The sequence below is a fragment of the Ceratotherium simum genome, chromosome 2, assembly GCF_057802395.1.
Source record: "Ceratotherium simum simum isolate JZ-2026a chromosome 2, ASM5780239v1, whole genome shotgun sequence".
Classification (NCBI taxonomy): domain Eukaryota; kingdom Metazoa; phylum Chordata; class Mammalia; order Perissodactyla; family Rhinocerotidae; genus Ceratotherium; species Ceratotherium simum.
In genome coordinates this window covers 14,624,455-14,648,388 of record NC_141901.1, presented here as the reverse complement: position 1 = coordinate 14,648,388, position 23,934 = coordinate 14,624,455, and the positions used below count along the sequence as shown (strand labels likewise).

Below are 23,934 nucleotides of genomic sequence, written 5' to 3'. Positions count from 1 at the left end.
TCTTTAATGTATATTAATATAAATAGATCAACAGTCATTTAGCAATTTACATGTTAGACCAACTATTTTAGAATGGTTGTGTTAGAATGGAACTGTTTTACTTTATAAACTGTAAAGCATAGGCGTCTGTCAGTTATTCTGTTGAACAGTAAGTTTAGATTGAATCATTTTTCCATTCTCTCTCTATGTGGTATGCATAGTAGGGGAAAGCACAGGCTTTGGAGCAAGCAGACCTGGTTTCCTGTGTAACTCCACCATTTATTTATTAACTTTGTGACCTTACATAAGCCTCAGTTTCCCATCCCATTTTATTGGATTGTTGTGAGGATTAAATGAAATAATTTCTGTAAAATGTAATGGCTGGTACAAAGTAGGAAATAAGTAAATTATTAATTCTTTCTCTCTTGCACCACCTTATAGACATATTGTCTCTTGATGAAACCAAATAGAATCAGATAAGTGATAATGTAAGAGAGACCCAGCAGCTCTACTTCTGGTTATATACCCAACAAAGATGAGTGCATATCTGTACAGAAGACATGTACAAGAATGTTCATAGCAGCACTATTTGTTTTTTTTGTTTTATTTTCTGTGAGATCAGCCCTGAGCTAACATCCATGCCAATCCTCCTCTTTTTGCTGAGGAAGACTGGCCCTGGGCTAACATCCGTGCCCATCTTCCTCTACTTTATATGGGACACCACCACAGCATGGCCTGACAAGCAGTGCATCAGTTCGCGCCCAGATCCGAACCCGGGCCACCAGCAGTGGAGCGCGTGCACTTAACCGCTGTGCCACGGGGCTGGCCCCGCAGCACTATTTGTAATAGCCCCAAACTAGAAACACCCAACTGTCTAACAATAGTAGAATGAATTAGTAAATTGTGGTATACTCATAAGGTGGAATCTCATACAACGACAAAAATGAACATAGTACTGCCACACACACTAGCAGGAAAAACTGGCCTGCCAGCCACCTGCTTTTGTAAATAAAATTTTATTGGAATACAGTCATACCCATTTTTTTACACTTTGTCCATGGCTCTTTCTCATTATTATGGCAGATTTGAGTAGTTGAGACAGAGACGCTATGGCCACAAGCCTAAAATACTTGCTGTCTGGCCCTGTACAGAGAAGTTTGCTGATCCCTGTTGTAGGTGAATCTCACACACATAAAGCTAAGGGAAATAGAATGAATAGTGATTGCCAGAAGACGGAGATGAGGGGAGTGGAAATGACTGCTAATGGATATGGAGTTTCTTTGTGGGATGATGAAAATGTTCTGGAGTAGATAGTGGTGATGATTGGACAACCTTGTGAATATACTAAAACCACGGAATTGTACACTTGAAAATAGTGAGTTTTATGGTATGTGAATTATACCACAATAAAAATAGTTGAGTGAAAGAAAGCAGACACAAAACAATACAAATTGTATGATTCCATTTGTATATAGTTCAGAAGCAGGCAGAGCTAATCTAAGGTGTTAGGAGTCAGCAGAGTAGTTACCTTTTCAGGGGTAAAAAGTGGGGAGGGCACGAGGGAGGCGTCTGGGGTGCTGGTAATGTTATAATTCTTGGTGTGGGAGATGTTTACATGGGTGAGTTCACTTTGTAAAAATCATCAATTCTCCATTTATTAATTGTATACTTTTTTGTATACAATAAAAGTTTCTTTTTAAAAAAATAAAACAAGCTCCCTTGGGAGATAAAGCCTGAAGACTGCTATCTTACTTTACGCTTCTTATTGCTTGTCACAAATTAACTATTATTTTGTTAACAACTCTGTGAAATAAAATTGTGGCTTTTTTTAAATGGCCTAGACACTCAAAAGCACAATTAAATAAAAATTATAAGATACTTGAATACTGTCTCTCTACCAAAAAATTGAAATCAGTGGTTTTCAGATTATGTCTGTGCAAGATTCAGAGGTGGTATTTCATAAACTTTCACAGGAGGCCAAGTCCCCTCTTACCTACTTTAATCAGAGCATCTCTTCCTGTATCTGTCTTATATCTTTGGGTTCCACAGTCTTGCTGCTTAAAAGTATTTGAAGACCAATGATCTCGATGACCCAGAGAGAGATCTTGGAAGCTTTTTTCCCAAGACTACAGCTAGTTTAGGACGCATAGGAAGAATGGTTTAAATGAGATTAAACTGAAGTTCTGTTTCCTTTGCCATCATCATTTCATTCTTTCACTTACCGCAATAAGATAACCTCCTATCTTCATATCTTCAGACCAGTGAAATAACGGGCTTTTAAAAAAAATTTCTGACCTCTTTTCCAGTTGGTTTACTTTCTCTCCTGCTTTTCTTACCAGGTCTATGTAACTGCTGAGAGCCGCTTTAGCACCTTGGCGGAGCTTGTTCACCATCACTCCACAGTGGCTGATGGGCTGGTGACCACATTGCACTACCCAGCACCCAAGTGTAATAAGCCTACAGTCTACGGTGTGTCCCCCATCCATGACAAATGGGAAATGGAACGAACAGATATTACCATGAAGCACAAACTTGGGGGTGGTCAGTATGGAGAGGTTTACGTTGGCGTCTGGAAGAAATATAGCCTCACGGTTGCTGTGAAAACATTGAAGGTGGGTTGCTGAGAATTACAGTTTTCAGGCATCTTTTTCATTTGTGCTGAATCACTTGGAAATATCAGTGTGCCCTTCTTTAACTTTGGAACACTTTCCACCCACTGGTGCCGAGCACATCAGCAAATTGTGATGATTAACCCTGTGCCATTGCTGACAGTGCAGGGGCAGATGATTCACTGCAATGCAGTGAAACCCACGTGTGAGGAGGGTTTGTCTCTGGAGCCTGTTGATGTAGATCTTAGTGGGAGGTTAGAAGTAAGTTATAAGTTATAAAAGCAAAACAAGCTATTTTGCTTCCTCAGAACGACCCCTGCTGGACAGAATTCTTCATGCATTGTTCAAGAATCATGGGCTCTCTCTTGTCCTGTCCTTTATCTCCCTGCCTCTTGCTCTCCTCACCTCCATGAGATTAGATCAGTTCTTCTGTTCTTAATATTCACAGAAATCTTGTTCTTGATGCCACTCTCTCTCTTCTTTAAGCATCCTGGTATCAGATCACAGGGTTGTCACTCATTCCATTCTCTGAAGATTCTCCCTTATGCCTCAGTAGCTCTGGCTACTCTTCAGCTATGAGTAGTAGTCAGATCTTTTTAGCAAGCATTTGTTAAGCATATTCTGAGTCAGAAACACTATGCAAGACCTTGCAAGCATGCATGCTCCTTAAGGAATTTGTTAGGAAGACAAACATGTAAACAGCTAACTGTTCTGTTTCCTCTTTCAAAGGCTGAGAAATTTAGGGAAGTAAACTATCAGAGAACTGAGTTATCCATCCAAGTTCTCCCGTTTCAATCGTGATAGGACATGATTGCTGAATTTTGCACACCCTCCTAATTTTTCACTCCAGTTTCAAATATTGGATAAATTCAAGGACGTTTTTCTTTCTTAATCGGACTTCTGCAGAGCCTATTAGGTTCTGATAAAATTTCTTGAAGTAATATGCTAAAATATTCAAAAGATACCCCCTTTTAAAGTTGAAGTTTTAGGATTGTGAGTTGACCCCCTCTCCTCTTTTGCTTTCTTATCTTTCCCCATTTCCAGGAAGATACCATGGAGGTGGAGGAGTTCCTGAAAGAAGCTGCAGTGATGAAGGAAATCAAGCATCCTAATCTGGTGCAACTGTTAGGTGAGGAGGCTTGCCTGAAACGCAGGTTTCCTCAGAGATGCTTGTCCCTCAGCCCCCTGTTACCTCCACATCCTCCTTTTGAATCACCACGGTGGAAGCTCCAAGTGTGAATCTACTCCAATAAATGGTTGTCATTTTAATCAGCAGGCTCTGTGTTTAAAAATTGCCCAAGGGGCTGGCCCCGTGGCTTGGTGGTTAAGTGCGCGCACTCTGCTGCTGGCAGCCCGGGTTCGGATCCCAGGCGCGCACCGATGTACCGCTTCTCCGGCCATGCTGAGGCCGCGTCCCACATACAGCAACTAGAAGGATGTGCAGCTGTGACATACAACTATCTGCTGGGGCTTTGGGGGGGGGGGGGGGAAATTGCCCAAGGATCAGTGGCCTGGATTGATTACAATGTATAAAACTGCCCAGCTTGTAGTAATTGCTTCAGATTCAAAGTTCAGAATCATTCAAAATGATACCAGACCAAAAACTGTCACCAAGTATTTTTACAAAATAAAGAGACATTAAACAAAGGACTATTAAAAAGAAGCAGATTAAAAATTGTGACCACACTCATCAGTTTACCTTTACAACACAGTGCTGTGCTGTGATAGATTGGCTTCTCACCTGTTCAGGTCACAAAGAAACCTTTGACTGAACCCTTTGCCCTTTTTAAAATAGGGCTAGTTTCTTTAGGTTTTCAAATTGAACTAAACTATCCCAAAGGAAATAATTTCTTGTTGGTTCTTTAGGAGGAAGCTGCCATGTGTTAGTGAAATCCTTGACTATGGAAACAATTATAATCTTTTTACAAAGCATTATTACAGGCTGGGCTGACATAGTCTTCAGCATATGCACAATTGCTGTTACTGTTCCATAAGCATTGTTAGCATGAAGTTGAGGATGGGAGTCATGGGCATATACAGAATTCTAGAAATTTTGGTCTTCCTGACCCTTTATGGAATTAAGACAAGTAACTCTGCTTTAGCCCAAACAGGCAAATACTCAAATGCATATGAATTTCCAGAGAATGATATAATGGAAGCAGAGACTCCCTTATCAACCAGCTTCTTAACTTTGCTGTGTTATTTTCAGAGAATATGATGTTAAGAAGGGAAAAGATTACTGCTGAACTAGACTTTAAAAATTGTCAGTTATTCTTGCCAGAGTGGTTTGGAGTGTTTGAATATATACTAGTAAAATAAGCTCTATTCTTGAACTATTAGGTGTGTGTACTTTGGAGCCACCATTTTACATTGTGACTGAATACATGCCATATGGAAACTTGCTTGATTATCTCCGAGAATGCAACCGAGAAGAGGTGACTGCAGTTGTACTGCTTTACATGGCCACTCAGATCTCTTCTGCCATGGAGTATTTAGAGAAGAAGAATTTCATCCATAGGTATGTAAAACCTGATTATTGCCTATGATTTACCATGAAGGTACCTTGCTTGACATGTGAATAAAGAGAAGAATGTGACAACCTTCCCAGGAATTTTCAGATGATTCAGGAAAGTAATTTTCTCCTTCGCAGGGCCCATTATAATGTCATTTCCACCTTATAAGCCTGTTGTACTCTGATTAAAGTATTAATGAAGAGCCGTTGCTATTCTCAAAACAGAAAGCTCTTTATTTTGCCCAGAACTATATCCAAGATCCTTTTGCTCCATCTAGTGGCTTAATTTTAAAAATAGCTTTCTATGTTAGCAAAGAACTTAAAGCCTTGTAGAAAAGTGTCTGTTGCTCACCTCTGAAACCTATCCCAATGTACTTATAAATAGGAACCCATGTTCTGAAGCCTGCTTTATTCTGGCATCACATAACTGCCTTGTGGTGAGCATCCTACAAATAATATATACTAGTGGCTTTCTACCATGTTAGTGATTATCATAAAATACTACTATATCTGTCAGCACTTACTTATCAACTCTGCTTGTACCACAAAGAACCGAGAATAGAGCGTTCATGACCATTTTCTTCAGCATCTGAGTGGAATCACATTAGAGTTCTCTTTTCCACAGAGATCTTGCAGCTCGTAACTGCCTGGTGGGAGAAAACCATGTGGTGAAAGTGGCTGACTTTGGCTTAAGTAGATTGATGACTGGGGACACCTATACTGCTCATGCTGGAGCCAAATTTCCTATTAAGTGGACAGCACCAGAGAGTCTTGCCTATAATACCTTCTCAATTAAATCTGATGTCTGGGGTAAGGTTGGAAGGGACTTTTTTCTGTGTGTATCATTTTAATTTCTTTATAAATGCTCTTAATTCTTTCAAGCTTCTCTTTTATATGATCAGCATCCTCTGCTTTTACCCCCATCCTTCTTCAATCATTCAGCAAGCATATTTAAAATACCTACTATCTGCCAACCATTGTGTTCAACACTTAACATAGAAAGAAGTGTAAAGAGGAAAGTAAAAAAAAGAAAGTCAGTGCCTTCAAAGAGCTCACAGTCTAGATCTCATATTGCATTGGAGTTCTAATGATCCTTTCTCTGTAAAGCTTGCTGTTTTCCACAGTAGGTTGTTTTGCTCGTTTCCAGAGCACTGTGACAGAGTAGCATCCTCTTCAAGGAAGGCATGATGAAGTTTCATCTAGAATTTGTCCTTGTAACTGATCTTGTTTCTACTGCCCTGAAAAGCAATGTGATTTAATGGAGGGTTGAACAAGTCTGGAAATTTGGATTGTGGGCCAACAGAAATAGTTGTAGGATTTAAGTCACTTTTTACTGGAAATCTCGACTCAGAAATAACCTGTGACAAAATCAAGAAAATTCTTTTTTCTAGTATGACTTTCATCTGGTTTTAAATGAGCCCATTTTTATATTACTCCTCTAATATTAGCTGACTTAAAAAATGTGAAACTCATTAAATAGGCCATAGATTGTTTTAAGAATAGTTTGATTATGCTCCAGACTTCTTATATGGTCATAGTTTATTCTCCCTCATTGTAGCAAAGGAAATATAAATAAAAATTGGGAAATTTAAAGAAAATCATGTTGAGGTTATACCTGAAGTGTTCCTGTGGCCAATATCTTAGAAGGATAAGTCATGCTGTAAAAATTAGAATAATATACTAATGTTGTTGTAACAGTGTGAATGTTACCCAAAATTTGAAAGAGAAGCTACCTAATAGTATACGGTAAATCAGAGAAGAAACATTAAGCTCTTTTTTTATCCCCTACGCAGCTTTTGGGGTACTGTTGTGGGAAATTGCTACATATGGAATGTCACCGTATCCAGGTATTGACCTATCTCAGGTCTATGATCTGTTGGAAAAAGGATATCGAATGGAACAGCCTGAAGGATGCCCCCCTAAGGTTTATGAACTCATGAGAGCATGTGAGTATTTTTGCTTATTTTAATTTTGAAGGTTTGTCATCAATTCAGGATGATTAACAAAATTGGAAACATTTTGTTTGATGTTGTGCTGTTAGATTGAATCCAACTTGATGACATATTAAGAGTTGGTTATTGGGCCGGCCCCGTGGCTTAGCGGTTAAGTGTGCGCGCTCCGCTACTGGCAGCCCGGGTTCGGACCCCGGGTGCGCACCGACGCACCGCTTCTCCGGCCATGCTGAGGCCGCGTCCCCCATACAGCAACTAGAAGGATGTGCAACTGTGACATACAACTATCTACTGGGGCTTTGGGGAAAAAAAGAAGAAAAAGGAGGAGGATTGGCAATAGATGTTAGCTCAGAGCTGGTCGTCCTCAGCAAAAAGAGGAGGATTAGCATGGATCTTAGCTCAGGGCTGATCTTCCTCACAAAAAAAAAAAAAAGAGTTGGTCATTGATCAGCCAGTTGGTATATCATATTCTATACCATTGAGTCTTACTGGAATCCTAAGAATAGTTATCCATGGCCCAAGTAGTGACTCAGTTTCTCAAAAATATTTGCATATTTAATGGGATAAGAAATTGGGTTTATTGATATGAATTATTAATAAGAATTGTTAATAACTATTAATGAGAATGATTAAGAAGAAAATGGGATAATAAGAGATTAGGTAGGGGAGGGCTGCTTTCAACTGGATAAAAATGATTGCTAAAGACTATGAAGAAATCCATGAAAGTAACCTGTGATGAATAAACAAAAGCATCTGACTTCTTGAAGATAAGAAAGTAGGAAAGTGAGTAGTGAATTAAATTGCAATTGTGTTTGAGCATAAATCTTGTTATTTTCTCATTGAGCATTGGCATTGCCTACTGCCCTATCTTTGTCAAAGGTAAACTCTAAGCTCCTTCTTTCTGATATCCTGTTATATTTCTGAACATGTACAGCTGATTATTTATAAGTTTAGAGTGAGTTTGAAGACAGATTTTACTTCTTTCATTTATCCAGTGGAAGAAAACTTGCCATTTTCTAAACCATCTCCCCACACCCCCTCATTCCTGTAGTAGAAGGAATGGGAGCTGAGGCTACATAGAAGGACCAGCCCCAGGAAGTGGGTTTATTACACCTCTGAGTCTGGAACTGAGAAGCAGCTGCCTCACTGTCATTGTGAACATGCTGTAACTGCTTTAATAAGCACACGTCATGTGCCACTGGATATTTAATTCCTGCAAGGAGCTTTTAATATTTCCTTCTTTTGTTACATAGGCTGGAAATGGAGCCCTGCTGACAGGCCCTCTTTTGCTGAAACACATCAAGCTTTTGAAACCATGTTCCATGACTCCAGCATTTCTGAAGGTGAAAATCTGGTGATTTACTGTTGGTGGCTAGTTCTGAGTGGTGGTGTTGGTAATAACATTTCAAAAATGATAGACTCTTTTATTTGGGACTCCATTTCAGGATATTGAATTAATTCTTGGCCTTTATTATTCTTGTTTTGCTTTTTTTGCTATTTTTAATGTGTCTTTATGTCTCTTTCATATTTTTAATGTTGAAATTATATTTTAAGTAGAAATTAATCCAATCTCTTCATAAAGAGAATAAGTTAAATAGTTCTTTAAGCATCAACACTTGTGATGTAGGGAAGAGAAGAGGAAAAATGAGCATGAAAAATTTTCCAACTCTAAACCACACCTACAAAGGCAGAACCAAGTAATAAAAGCAATATTCAGAAATTCCATTTCTGGAAATAGATCTTAAAGAAATAATTGAGTATGAACAAAGATTTAGCTACAAGGATGTTGCATCAGAGTGTAGTTTATAATATTGAAAAATTAAGAACAATTTAAATATCTAGTGGGCTTTAATTATTATATCCATATAATTGAATATTTAAAATTATATTCTTAAATATATTGACGTGGAAAGGGGTTTAGAATGAGCATGTTAAATTAAGCTATGAGCATTGAGAACCCTTATCTAAAAAACAAGTATGTGGGGCCAGCACAGTGGGACAAGCGGTTAAGTGTGCGCGCTCTGCTGCAGTGGCCCGGGGTTCACCGGTTCGCATCCCAGGTGTGCACCGACGCACTGCTTGCCAAGCCATGCTGTGGCGGCGTCCCATATAAAGTAGAGGAAGATGGGTATGGATGTTAGCCCAGGGCCAGTCTTCCTCAGCAAAAAGAGGAGAATTGGCAGATGTTAGCTCAGGGTCGGTCTTCCTCACACACACACAAAAAAATAATAAAAAAATAAAAAACAAGTATGTGGACATATACAGGCAGTTTCCTACTTTTGTATATAGTGCCTCTAAAATTACCTGCAAAAGTCAAACAATAAACTTATGTGTTATAAAGAGAGAGACTATTCCTAGAGAGCTAAAAACACCGAATTCTTAGTAATACTTGCCTGTTAGACACTTTTGATATAGTTCCAGAATTTTATACATATTTTTCAAATCTTTCCTTTCCTTCGTGATTGAACACACAGCTTACTACTTAAGTTCAAGTTTAAGAATATTAGAAGAGGAAATCAGGCAAGTTGATTTTTCTCTGCTTCCCTTAGTGATTTATCAAGTCTAGGTAAGAAGAAAGAGAAAAGTACAACACTCAAGTTTAATGAGAAGTGTTTCCTTCCTAGTCCTTTGACGTGTGGAACCTCTGCAGGTAGGGGAGGGCATGACTGGCCCTTTGGGCCAGGTGGAGCAGCTGCGTGTCACGGTGTGCTTCTTTCCTCTGTGTGCTTTATTCCCTACGGCATCAGAGTAGGAGAAGCCATAGGCTCCATTTCTTTGGTACTTTTGTGTCAACTTGAACTTCTGTTGAATCCTTAGTTAAATATTTTTGCTTCTCTTGAAAATGTTATATCCTTTTAGAATAGCAACGCTTATCAATTTTCAAAGCTAATTTCAATTCCGAATTGCTAAACAAGAAACTTAACATTATTCAACCCACATTTTATTAAGCATTTGATCTGTTGCAAGCTCTGTACTAGGTCTGAGGACACAGAGGTAAGACACAGTTCCTACTTTAAAAGGATGTATTTTTTTAGTCAGTTATAAGTGAAAGACACCTAACCCAAATTCTTAGGCAATAAGAGGAGGATTTATTGGCTCATAACCAAACCATGGAAAAGCAGGGATGGTGCTAACCTCAGGGTCAGTTGAAGACACAGACTCAAGTAGGTCAGGTCTTCCTCCTTCCCCTTTCCCTCTCCCTCCCTCCCACGCCCACTCCCACCCACTTTCTCTTTACTTTTGCTTCTACATTGATCTCATCTTCAGGATCCTCCAAGCGGCATGGGACATAGTTGCCAGCATCCTTGAGGTCATATCTTTATAGCTCGTGTCTGTCTCTCAGTTGCTGTGTATAGCAGCATAAGAAAGGAATCTCACTGGTGTGACTTGGGTTATGTGTCATGTACCCACTCTTGTGGGGAGTTAATTTCTTTAAATAATTACCAAAAATTATACAATAATTGCAAATTTCACAATTGATCACACTTGCTTCATTTTTGTTCAGGAATGAATAGCAAAGTATATCCTTGCCTCAGTAAAAGCCACAAAAGCCATGGCTAAATTTAGTCAGCCAAGGCTTTCTAATGGTGTGAATACTTTTTCAGGAGCCTCATTTGCTTTATCTGCGTGAAATGGAATGGATTGTATCTACCCTCCTTTTCAGTCCAAGTGCAACCTAAAAATAAAAATATCTGCAGGCATCTGTCTGCTTTGTTCAACCTCTGAACAAGCACTTTGTAGATGAGGCTATCCAAATGACCAATAAGCACATGAAACCATGCTCAACATCACTCATCATCAGAGAAGTACAAAATAAAACAATGAGATCCCTCTACACCTACCCCAGAATGGCTAAAATTAAAATCAAACGAAAAAACCTGATAACATCAAACTTGGGCAAGCATGCAGAGTAACCAGAACTTTTATACAATGCTAGTGGGAGTGTGGATTGGTACAGCCATTTTGGGAGACAGGTAGGACCCAAGAAAGCTGAATTTATGTGTACCCTGTGACCCACCAGTCCTGCTCCTAGGAATATGCTCAGCAGATGTGCATGCAATTGTGAATCAAAAGACATATAGCAGGATGTTCCAACAACATATTCATAATAGCCCAAAACTGGAAACAAGTTAAATATCCATGAAGAGGAGAATGGATGAATTTTGGTATATTCACACATTTGAACAATACATAGCAAGGAGGAAAAACCCCTGCCACATGCAACAACATGGCTGAATCTACTGACATAATGCTGAGCAAAAGAAGCCAGACATAAAAGAGTACGCACTCTGTGATTCCATTTATATATTTTAGTACTCTCTTCTCCAGCTTTTTCTCAGCTGTGTGCCTTTTCTGAAAGGAAAAACTCCTTTTCTCTGTCATGAAACTGTTGTTTTTATCAGTTCCCTTGTCTTCCTCACAGAGGTAGCTGAGGAACTTGGGAGAGCCGCCTCCTCCTCATCTGTTGTTCCATACCTGCCCCGATTACCTATACTTCCTTCTAAGACCCGGACGCTGAAGAAACAGGTGGAGAACAAGGAGAATATCGAAGGGGCACAAGATGCCACTGAAAATTCTGCTTCCAGTTCAGCACCAGGTGGGTCTCGAGCCAGGTGGAATCAGACTGCTGTGTTTAAAGAACTGGGGGGTGTGATGCTTTTATTTCCACTTCCTGCCCGTCATCCCTGAGGAAAGTATGGCTGGGATCTATTTTACCTACTGCTCTAATCCTCGCTCTGCATTGCCAGTGTTAGTAGTCTTGATCTGTCTGTCCAGCATACAACCCTGCCTCCCACTCCATTTCCTCAACTCCTGATTCCCAGACAGTTACCGTCTTCACAGTTCTGGCAAAAACTTCTTCATTGAGCCTCATAGATAAGGCCAAGTTGTACTGCAGTTTTTAGAGAAAAGATGAATGCCGAGGTAAAAACCCGCAGGTTATTTCTTACCATTTATATTCTACATTGCATTTGGAAAACTAATGAGCGTGAAAAGATAATGTATTGATTAGTTTCCTCTGAGTCCTGCTAACACCTGACATTTAAAAGAAGCTGACAGAGCTCTTCCAGTTCAGCCTTAGTAACTCAGTGTAATGGAGTCACTTCTTATCTTTCACATTACTGATTGGCCCTTTCTCATCAGGGTTCATTAGAAGTGCACAGGCCCCCAGTGGGTCCCCAGCACTGCCTCGAAAGCAGAGAGACAAATCACCCAGCAGCCTCTTGGAAGACGCCAAAGAGACATGCTTCACCAGGGATAGGAAGGGAGGCTTCTTCAGCTCCTTCATGAAAAAGAGAAATGCTCCCACACCCCCCAAACGCAGCAGCTCCTTCCGAGAAATGGAGAATCAGCCCCACAAGAAATATGAACTCACGGGTAACTTCTCATCTGTTGCTTCTCTGCAGCATGCTGATGGGTTCTCTTTCACTCCTGCCCAGCAAGAGGCGAATCTGGTGCCACCCAAGTGCTATGGGGGGAGCTTTGCACAGAGGAATCTCTGTAATGACGACGGTGGTGGGGGTGGGGTCAGTGGCACTGCTGGGGGTGGGTGGTCTGGCATCACAGGCTTCTTTACGCCACGCTTAATCAAAAAGACACTGGGCTTACGAGCGGGTAAACCCACAGCCAGTGATGACACTTCCAAGCCTTTTCCAAGGTCAAACTCTACATCTTCCATGTCCTCAGGGCTTCCAGAGCAGGATAGGATGGCAATGACCCTTCCCAGGAACTGCCAGAGGTCCAAACTCCAGCTGGAAAGGACAGTGTCCACCTCTTCTCAGCCAGAAGAGAATGTGGACAGGGCCAATGACATGCTTCCAAAAAAATCAGAGGAAGGTGCTCCAACCAGGGAGAGACCAAAAGCCAAACTTTTGCCCAGAGGAGCCACAGCTCTTCCTCTCAGAACCCCCTCTGGGGATCCAGCCATTACAGAGAAGGACTCTCCAGGGGTGGGGGTGGCTGGAGTGGCAGCTGCTCCAAAGAACAAGGAGAGGAATGGTGGGGCACGACTTGGCATGGCTGGAGTCCCAGAGGATGGCGAGCAGACAGGCTGGTCTTCTCCAGCCAAGGCTGCGGCAGTCCTCCCAACCACTCACAACCACAAAGTGCCAGTCCTTATCTCACCCACTCTGAAGCACACTCCAGCTGATGTGCAGCTCATTGGCACAGACTCTCAGGGGAATAAATTCAAGCTCTTATCTGAGCATCAGGTAACATCCTCTGGAGACAAGGACCGACCCCGACGGGTAAAACCAAAGTGTGCCCCACCCCCACCACCAGTGATGAGACTACTGCAGCATCCGTCCATATGCTCAGACCCCACGGAAGAGCCGACTGCCCCAGCTGCAGGACAGCCCACGTCAGAAACGCAGGAAGGAGGGAAAAAGGCAGCTCCAGGGGCAGTGCCCACCAGTGGCAAAGCTGGGAGGCCTGCGATGCCTCCACCTCAAGTGCCTCAGCCCACATCTTCCATCTCGCCAGCCAAAATGGCCAATGGCACAGCAGGTACTAAAGTGGCTCTGAGAAAAACCAAACAGGCAGCTGAGAAAATCTCAGCAGACAAAATCAGCAAAGAAGCCCTACTAGAATGTGCTGACCTACTGTCCAGTGCAATCACGGAACCTGTGCCCAACAGCCAGCTGGTGGACACTGGACACCAGCTGCTCGACTACTGCTCAGGCTATGTGGACTGCATCCCTCAGACTCGCAACAAATTTGCCTTCCGAGAGGCTGTGAGCAAACTGGAACTCAGCCTGCAGGAGCTGCAGGTGTCTTCAGCAGCTGCCGGTGTGCCCGGGGCAAACCCTGTCCTTAATAACTTATTGTTGTGTGTACAGGAGATCAGTGATGTGGTGCAGAGGTAGCCACTGTTAGCCTAGTGGGAAGATGCACACATTTCTGAGGGGAGGCAGAAAGGGACTTGTTTTCCTGTGTTCTTGTTTTCAAAAAATGAAAGACTGATACTTGAGTGTGTTTATGTGAAGTACCTCAGATCTCTGAGTTCTCACGTTTACAGGTTCATCTCAGAAATAACAAAAAGCAAAATGCATAGGAGAAGGAAATTAGATGGGGGCAGGGCAGTCGTGGACAGGATTAGAAGCTGCACTGGAACATCAGGGAACATGCGTATGTCATGCCGTGAAGAACCCAGTCCAGTCCGTTCTTACCTGGAATGATGTGAGGTGGTGAGGGCTGCTCTCAGCAGGGCTGCAGGGACCGTGCCCGGAGGCTGGAGTGGCTGCGGCACTCATGCTGCACCACAGGAAGGAAGTGACTTGGGCTCCAGTAGGTACTAATGGTGATTATGCTCCAACTCACCTAATGAACGTGGTGGGACAGAAGAAAGGAAAGCTGGGAATGTACCAAGAGAAGTTTTGTTTACGGCTTTGGGAAGCAGCTGTCAGCCTTGCTTCCACAATGTCGCTGCTGCAGTAAGAACTGAGAATCGATTTGCTAGAAAACAAAACTGGGAAACGTGGCCCCATCTGTATGTTCCTGTCCTGTTTTCCATTGGTGCAGGAAGTAAAGAAGGCAAGGAATAACAGTCAGGGAGATGGAAACCTCCTCCTAAAATCTTACATTGGTTGGCAGAAGTCAGTTCTCCTAGTCTAGTATATTATTTCCTGGTGGACCAGGATCAGCCTTCTGCTTGTTGGTCCCTATCTGTAGACCACAGGCATAGGAGTCTCCTTAGTGGTTCTTCTCTGCCCCTTGCTGGGCAGGCTGTCTTCTCTTATTACTGGCAGCATTCAGGGCATTAACCAACATCGATTTTGAAAATAGTGGTCATGTACAGGTTCTCACAGGGGAATCCTTTTCTGATACAGTGCCGCTGCACACTGACATACTGGCCAAGAACTTGAGCAGCTGTCTATTTCTTTATCAACTAAAACACCAGGGAAAGGGTCTCTTCTTGAAACCCAACGGCCAGGCCCAGAGGCTTGTGATTGAGAGAAGCTGACTTGGTCCTGATGGCTGTTTCTCTGTACCTTCCCCCTCCCTCATCACCTTAGACCCAGTATAGGTAGAGAGCAGTGAGAAGCTGTCTCTCACTCGATGGATTTCAAATGAATTACCCTGAATTATTCTCACATGCTTGTCTCCTCTCACTTATCTTCCCCGCATTGTTGTGCTTGTTGGTAAAGATCATATTGGGAATAACCTTTGATATTTATTTTGTCATTTCACCTCTATTTTAAGAATGCATAATTGAAGAAGCAGGTCATTTCCAGAGAACACCAATTAGACCCTGGAAACCTAATGACTTAACCCCCAAATATGTTTTGCCCTTGAAAAAAAGGCCCTTTCCGTCCCTATTCAGTTATAATTATGGAAACTAATTAGGATTGCATGAAACGAATCTGTTTAGATATTATTAATATTCTTGATATCACGTCTAATTCCAATTACCACTTTATTCTCTTTTTAAAGATTTATGACCTGCCCCCCCCAAGAAGAACCCAATTCATAAAAATAAATCCATTATTTTTTCCTCCCAAAGGAATATTAACTTAGGAAGATAGAAATTCAACATTGACGAACAGTGAGTTTTCTTCCTGGCTCTGTCATCGATCCACTGTCAAGCCACAGCCCCATCTCTTAATCTAATAAATGAAGGTAATGATACATTTCTCAAGGGTGTTTTGCAAATAAGTGTATAGCTGTCCCTTTGAGAGCCTCTTTAGAAAGCTCTTTAGTGCAGTGTTGTTATGTTGAATGGTTTTTCATTCTCTTCGCTGCTCAGTAGCAGATAATGAAATTTAGAACTGCTGAGATTACATTAACTGGGCTAGAGTACTAAGCGGGGAAAACTAGGTTTTGGACAGAGTTTGGCATCTTTGACCAAGGAGGAAATTGAGTTTTCGTTGGAAAGAAAGGAAACCTCGATTCTTATCATAGCTGCTCCAGAGGAGGCCCATGCCAAGAGAAGGATACGGAGGGAAGAGACAGTACTGGGCATGCCATTTGGGGGTTGAGTGATCCCTGTCTGTACATTACCTACAGACGCAGCACAGGCAACTAGTGATCTGGTTAACCTCCTTGTGGTGGTTGAAAGAGAAGACAGAGTTCCTTTAACTTGGATTTAAAGACGAACCGTCCTCCTTCCACTTTCTTCTGTGCCACTCCGCTTCATCATACACTTCCATAAACTTGAAATCGTTTTAGCAATTAACCTTTTAAGGGTGGGACAGGGAAAGCTAAAACTTTAGAATATTATTATGCTGCTTTTTAAGTTTATCCCTGTCATTGTGGGATGTAAGTTGAGGGATTATAATTGTCTTTCAGGGGATTTTTTTTTTCCTTATAAAGCAAGGGATCTTTCCTTGAGAGCTCTGAAAATAAGCCTTGGAGGAACACTACTGAGTGTATCTAAGCTCCCTGGTCTTCTCACTGAAGAACAGTCTTGAGGGTGGGGGCTGTGTCTTACTCAGGGGCAGCACCTGGCTCTGTCTTGCCTGCATGAGGTGCTCAGTAAGTTCATGAATTGAATCGATTTTTCTCAACACTGTCGAGAGTAGCATTGACTATTATGGCACACTCCATGATGCTTGAACTGTGTAACTTCTGGAGTTGAGGGCTCACAGTTCAGGTTAAAGAGGCACTGTCAACGTATTATAAAAGTATAATTTAGGTTTTTCCTTTTTCTACTTGAAAAGGACCAGATTTTAAAAATAACTTTATGTAAATTTAAAAGTTTGAATTTAAAGCAGAGAAAACTGCTTCAAGAAACTAAAAATGTAGTCTAATTCAATCTAGTTTAAAAACAAAGCAGAGAGAGCAGGAGCAAAAGCGCTTCTACAAGGCGTTGAAAACTTTCTCAAGTGGTTATATATATGCATACCTTTGGGCTGCCACAGCTTGAATCCTTTCATGTACAGATAATATGATTTCAGTTTAGATTTCCTACCTTAAAATGCAGTGTTTTGTGTAGAATACATCTTGATTGTGCTTTACATGAAGTATTTTCTTAAAAAGCTTTATGTAAAATTAAAATATGTATATTTTCCTACAGACTTCCATTGTGATTTTCAGAAATACAGCCTTAAAAAAAATTGGCCCTAAGAAATTCATTCAGTGTTTTTCAAGATGACCTCTATACATTGAGGTCATTAGTGGAGACCCTTTCCCAGCTGCATTTTGGGGTTTAAATTAGAATTTCCTTAAAATTCAGTTGAAAGTTGGCTAGTAAAATAGTGCCCAGTTAATAAAACATGCTGACTTTGCTAAGGCACAGGCCATATTTATTGAACTAAAGTCACGGAGCTTTTGAGTTTAAAGGATACAGTATAGGTATTGATTTAGAGTTCAGTCTCTAAAGCCAGTCTAGAAGGCAAGTTATTTAACCTTCCTGAGCCTTAGTTTCTTCACTGGAAAACAGGGATAATAGTAGTAACTAACTCAGGGTTGTCGTAAGGATTAAATGAGATAATGTATGTAAGATACTTAGCTTGAGTGCCTGGCACATAATGAGCACTCTGTAAATGTTAACTACTACTATTATTATTAAACTTAGTCCAGTGAGTCTTAGCCAAGGATGTGCAACAAAATCCCTTGGAATTTAAAACAAAACAAAACCATATGCATTGGCCTCACCCCAGCTCAGAATTCTCAATCCCAAGAATCCCTCCAGGTGTTTCAAACACCCAGCACTGTCTGAATACTATCGATACCCCAGCCCTTTTCTTTACAGCTTAAGAAATTGGAAGAGAGGATGGTTAAGTCACTTGCCCATCAGAGCAGTTCATTAGTGGTAGAGCCAAGGCTAGAGTTCGCGTCTCTTGACTTTCCGGTTGTGGAGTCTTTCCACCATTCCTGCTACCTTGTGAGACACTGCAGAAGAAGTGGCTCAGATGGACAATCAGTCTGCACGGTGCTGCACACTTTCTAAAGCACACGTTCCTGGCACGCTCTGACCTTAAGTAAGGGGCTTGAATGTCGAGTAACAGCAACACTAGCAAAATAGGCATTCAATAGAACTCAGTAATTTAAAAAATTATATGGGGTCATTCTTTTGGACAGACCTCAGCAACACGGCAGTCTGCACTTTGTAATAAAGAAATACCAACTTAAGTTTTAAAAAAAACCTAGTCCGACATTCCTTTTTCTTAAAAAAAAAAAAAACTATTCCATATCATTTTAATGACTATGAAATAATGTATATATGAAAGCACTTTGAGAAAAGTATCAAATGTAATATAACTATAAAGTTGTGTCATTAATATCTATTTAGAAGATAAAACAGTTGATTAGATGCTGATTGACTTACAGGTTTTTACCTGTGGGGGACCTAAAAATGCAGATATATAAACAATCACCTCTGTAATTTATCACATTTATAAATACGAAACTGCTAAATGAATATGTGCAGGTATAGTAAACGTTTTTGCTAAAATTGTAGCTCAATGCTGAATAACTTCAGAAAACTAGGGACCAACTTCTGGTTTAATTATAATCTTTAAAAAGTACGAATGTTACTCCAGAACAAAGAAGCTCTTCCAGGGACCTTGACTCAAGAAGAATGATGCCCTCATACCTTGAACTTGTCTGCTACATGTTCAGCCATTTAGTATCCTAAATATGGTGGGAGCAGACTCGTTGCCTGTTGATGTTGACAGTGTCTTTTTAAACCTATGTCCTGCGTGGTTTTGTTGTTTTTTGGGGAGTGGAGGGATAGATTGGATGGCCATAGAACCAGTGCACTTTGGGAATTACTTTTCTAGGATTTCCTACCAGTTATAAATGAGCTTGACATTCATCGTCCATGCTTATTTTTTCCTAAGAGTAGTAGCTGAAGGTAACTCACCTATTAGAGTATAAAACACCAAGAGTAAATTGCCTTGGTGGCCACGTTTGAGTTATAGCTGCACTGCCTTCTGACCTCTTGCACTTCCTTCCCTTTTTGCTACTGATGTCACCATTACTATCAGGCTCTGCCCCCCAGGAGTTCACGTGGGCTGACAGGGTTGTCTCTGTTTTTGTTCTTGATGATTTTGGGGTTTCATCATCTTGCTTACATTAACTTGTTCTACCTGGATTTGGGATCCATCTCTGTGCCCTGAGCATCTATGACCAGTCTTCTTTATGTAGGTGGGTCTCGGCACGTAAGTTTCTTCTTATGTATTAATAGACTCCAGCTGTCTGTATCTCTGTCTTAGCTTCTGTCAAGCCAGTAGCTCAGTTCTTTTGTGAATGCCTGCTTCGGTTTGGGATATGTGGGAGCAGGAGAGAAATAGAAGAAGGCAGCTCCAGGGGAGCCTATACCTTTATGACAAAGGCAGGCAAAGGCACCTGTACCTTCTATGTGACAACCCAGGGAAATTGCTGCTAGCCATAGCCTCACAGTCAGAGAAGAGAGGCCTTGGGCTGGTTCTAAAAGTTGTCCCGCTCTTAACAGTCAGGATATTTATATCCTTTGGATAGAGTTCCAGTTTTCCAACTACCTGACTTTAAAAAATCTAATGCAAGGCTTGCTTTTGTTGGCAAGCCAGTAGTGCCTGGAGTAACAATTACTGTTACCTGCTCTGTTACAGCCGGAGCCTCACTGCCGTTCCCTGCCCTCCTGTGTTACTGGGGAAGCGTGGGTGGATTTTAGGCCTGTGGAGTGGGCTGCACCCTGCTCCAGAGCATCTACCTGGTGACTGTCTTAGCTCCAGCCTGTCTTTTGTGAAGTGTACTGCAGTGTCCAGAAAGATGAGTTTCTGCTCTGGGGCTGCTGCATGACAGGGTGTATGTTCTATCTTGAGATAACATGTGAGCAAGATGATATTTCCTTCATTTCTGACTCAGTATCCCAGATCCAAAGGATAGGAAATTAGGGAAAGCTTCACTCTGTGATATCACGGGGAGAAGATCCCACACTTCTCCCCAGGTGAAGAGGCCCTGGCAGGTCATCCTGATTCTAGGCTGACTTGGAGTGGTCGAGATCACTCCTAGAGGGCTGTACCTTCACAGGTGGGTTCATGCATTTTGCAGGGGAAAAGACCTGTCAGCTGGGTTGATGTTGCACAACTTTTGAGCTAGAACTGGTAGAAATGAGCTTTTTGGGTGGCAAACAAAGGCTCACAGCTCTGGTCAGTGAGGGTTCTGTCCGTGAGATGTTCTCCCCACATGGGGCGCTGATTTGGCAGACTGCTGCACTGTTCTCCCTCTCGCTTGGTGAGCTGGGGGAAGGACACTCTAACTGGACTCTTCCCTCCCTCCAGGACACTTACTTCTTTGCTCCTATGTACGATTATAAATTTGAAATTGTTTCTCTCTCCTAGAAAAATTAGATCCTTTCACCTCACCATTGCTGAGCAACCTGAACACAGTAGCAAGGCCCTGTTAACTGAGCCTGAAGTCACAGGTGGTGTGTGAGCAGGTCTTTAAACCTGCAGATCATCTAAGGGAAGGGATGTCTCCTTTAAGTTGAAAGGCTAGGCCCAACCTTGTCCTCAGACTGCACCCTGTACACGCCCTGTGTCTGTTCTGTGAGATTCTTTGTTCATCACGGTACTCAAAGCAGCAAGTTTCCAGGCCTACATGTCACTCCATCCTACTGAGCTGTACACACAGCTTGAGGTCTCGGAGCACTGTAGTTAATTCTTCAGGACACGGTGGAGGCAAACTGTCAACTGCTAACATGCTTTAAGAAAGGAAATACAGAGTTTGTATGGTTGGGCTTACTTAGGTTTGCTTCTGAGCATCAGGATAGGAGTTTTAAATCATGTAATTAAGCACCATAAACTTTAGTTGGTGAAATTTAATAAAATTTTCACATATAAGGATACTTAATTTTCAGCAGTTATAACACAATAACAACACGGGTATGCTAAATAAACTTATTCTTGATTCAAAGATATTGCAGGATCCTGTGATGATTTAGGGTCATCAGTAGTGAGTCCCAAATACTGTTGTGTGCAGTTCAGAAGTACCATACCATGTGTTGTGAGTGGCAAGAATGCCAGGAGACAGAGATGTTGCTGGTAGGTGAGGGCCAGATAAACCAGCCTTTCCCCATTTTGACAAGCCATTTTCACTGTGGCCACTGTTCTTTGGACTCTATTATGAGAGAAATTTTCTGAGATCTTGAGAAATCACCTTGATTAGGCTGATTGTTCTTCAGAGAAATTAGTATTCACAAACTAGAAAAGACAGTGAGGTACTCACCTTACACTTCTTGAGGGCATACGTTTGAAAACCCTCATATCTGTATAGAGGGTACACGTCATGTCCACATGATGTACATACACTGTTGTTGTGCTAAGAAAGGAGGAGAGTGAGTGAAGGAGGAGTTCATCACATCTTTCCCTGTGGTGAATGAAACTGCCTCGGTTGGTGTGTTTGCCATGAACAGGCTGGCTGAGCTGTTAATGCATGCTCAGAACTCCATCTCCTGGGTAGACCCCGCACTTTTCCTTCTTTGCAATCTGATTCTGTAATGACTATCAGTAGAGAAACCCCAGTTTTATGCTCGCTTGGCAAAAATAAGTCTGAACATTTCATGGTGGTCGACAGAACTTTGTCCTAAAACATATGATTCGGATTCCTTAAAACTTGTTTAACGTTTATACCAAAGGTCATGCTCTGCAGGTGTATGTGTGGTGGGTGCACAGAGGGTGAGGTCTGGAGGGCCCGGGCACTGTGTGCGTTGCTAAGAGACAGTGAGACAATATGGGATTTAATTGAAAACACGTCAATCATGGGTCACACTACCAGTGTTGTCAGGTGTTTGTTCTTAATTGTTATTGTAATATATTTTCGGGTGTTTTGTTTTTCTAATTTAATTCTCTCACCCTGTTGTCTGACTGTGAACTGCTAACAGTGTTAAACTTGATGTAAATAAATGAGGCCCTGAAAGGGGAATGCTGTCTGCCTGTTGTCTCACAAAGCTTGCCAATTTGTGTTTTATTTTAAATAAAGGTTGCAATATTTTATTGGCAAAGTAGGCTTGTGATTGGAGTGTTTCTCCCATAATTTAACTGACAGGGAATCTAAGCAGAATTTCTCTCTCTCTACATAAAATAGATGTCTATAGGGTAAAGAAGCTGATTTTAGCAAGCATTCCTCTGGCACATTCCTTAGAATGTCCTCTATGAGGGTGAATACTCATCCACTGATGGATTACATTTTGGAAACGGCCAAAGGCATCATCTGGAGCCCAGCTGGTCCATCAGGTGGGTAGCGTGTGTGTGTGTGCACACAAGTGTGTGCACGCGCATGTGTCTGTCCTTCCATCTGTCCAACGTGAGGTGACTGTAAAATGAGACCAATTCTCTCCAAGTCCATTCTGAGGACAACTCCAAATAAGTTCTAAAAATGTTTTGAGCCAAAGCGTTAGTAAAGTGTAGAACCTCACAGGGAACATTGTATTCTTGTTTGACTTGGTCTTGAATTTTTTACAAAAAAGATTCATTGCTTTTAGAAGTAATGTTTTAATTAGCAATCAGTAGGATATATGCAGGTGGTGCCCACATGAGGTCCAATTAGAATGGCTATTAAACCTCAGCTTGTCCACCTCCTCACACTGCACTGTCAGTCCTTTGCTCCTGCCCATTTTTTGTTTAGTTTAGGAAGTCTTGTTTTAGAGTCTTCCAACCAGAACCTCCCATTGTTATCTTCTCCCTCTTTGTATTACTTGTAACATTTTGTAACATTTTCCACACCTGAGGCTATGGCATTTGCTGAGGAAGTCCATTTTAGAAACAAGTTATTAAAGCATAGGACCGAGTGGGATGGCCTGAGTTGAACCCCTCCTCCTCCTCCACTGACTAGCTTTGTGACTTTGCACAAGATATTTAACCTCTCAGAGCCTCAGTTTTCTCATTAAATGGTGATGAAATTGGTAGCTGTGTCACAGTATTCAAGATTACAGGAGATAATGGCTATAAAGTGCTTAGCACAGGGCCCAGCACATAGTAAGTTCCCAAATGTTACCTAAAACAAACCACAGCCAACATGGATTCCAAGAGCTAGAAGGAAGGAAAGGCCCAGCCTTGGCTTTGAGTATGGTGCCAAAACTGACAGCAGTTTTTCTAGGTTATTATTATTAAACACCTGAAGCTGTGTGTTCTGAGCACTTTATAAAGATGAACTCATTTAATCTTCACAACCACTCTGTGAGGTAAGTACAGTTAGGCTCACTTTCACAAAAGTGGAAACCAAGGTTCACCTGAGGTTGATAGCTTCCCGTGGTCTCAGTGGTGAGTAGCTCAGCCGTGGCACCCCAGCCGGGAGTCTGGCTCCAGAGAAGTGTTCGAAACCACTGCATTCTGCTGCTCATCTTGGTTCCCAAGGTGTACCAGGTTCAGACCCTTCATTTATGACATCAGACATGCTGGCCAGGCCAGAAGGATGTCAGCTGTTCTGTGGCTCTGAGATCCAAAGCTATAGAATGTACCTCGTAAGAGTGTCTTTAGATTGTAGAGCTAGGTATGTAATAGGACTGGGTGGCCTACGTGTTCTTCCCGAGAGGCTCTAGACCGAAACAGTGAGCCAGCAGCTAAAACTGGCCCCATTTTATTGTGCAGTTGGACCAAGCTTACTTTTGACCCATGAGTGGTGCGAAGCTAAGTTCCCTTAATTCATTTGAGTATTTATTGGGTATCTAATGCAGCTTGGGCTAGTTACTCTCTAACCTTGAGGCAGTTATTTCTGTAAATGAGTGCAAGCAAGTGTTACATGGAGGGGAGGTGGATGTGTCTGTTTCACCACGGCTAACAGTGAGAGGGCTGGGGAGGGCTTTAAATAAGGGGACACTTGAGGTGACGACAGGTATAAGAGAAAAAAACCTGTAATTCCAGAAGTGTGGTAAAAGGGAAGAACCCAGAAAAGGGAAAAAAACATTCTGCACACTTCCTCTTGAGGTGACGACAGGTATAAGAGAAAAGACCTGTGTGTAATT

At 41.7% G+C, this 23,934-nt stretch overlaps 1 protein-coding gene across 6 annotated transcripts in view; it reads left to right on the top strand.

Annotated features, from left to right (window-relative positions):
* ABL2 (ABL proto-oncogene 2, non-receptor tyrosine kinase) overlaps nucleotides 1-21,975 on the top strand; it is a 109,256-nt gene extending 87,281 nt beyond the window's left edge. For 3 of the 6 annotated variants that reach the window (XM_087438418.1, XM_004424990.3, XM_004424991.3), the window contains 9 exons: nucleotides 2,319-2,591; nucleotides 3,633-3,717; nucleotides 4,929-5,106; nucleotides 5,726-5,910; nucleotides 6,894-7,046; nucleotides 8,306-8,395; nucleotides 11,476-11,649; nucleotides 12,195-12,428; nucleotides 12,738-21,975. In XM_087438418.1, the coding sequence (XP_087294544.1) occupies nucleotides 2,319-2,591; nucleotides 3,633-3,717; nucleotides 4,929-5,106; nucleotides 5,726-5,910; nucleotides 6,894-7,046; nucleotides 8,306-8,395; nucleotides 11,476-11,649; nucleotides 12,195-12,428; nucleotides 12,738-13,915 (2,550 nt within the window). In that variant the 3' untranslated portion in view covers nucleotides 13,916-21,975. Of the gene's footprint in view, nucleotides 1-2,318; nucleotides 2,592-3,632; nucleotides 3,718-4,928; nucleotides 5,107-5,725; nucleotides 5,911-6,893; nucleotides 7,047-8,305; nucleotides 8,396-11,475; nucleotides 11,650-12,194 lie in introns of all 6 variants that reach the window. The other 3 variants (XM_087438406.1, XM_004424987.3, XM_004424988.3) reach the window with 1 other exon arrangement.
* Nucleotides 21,976-23,934: the final 1,959 nt, after the last annotated feature.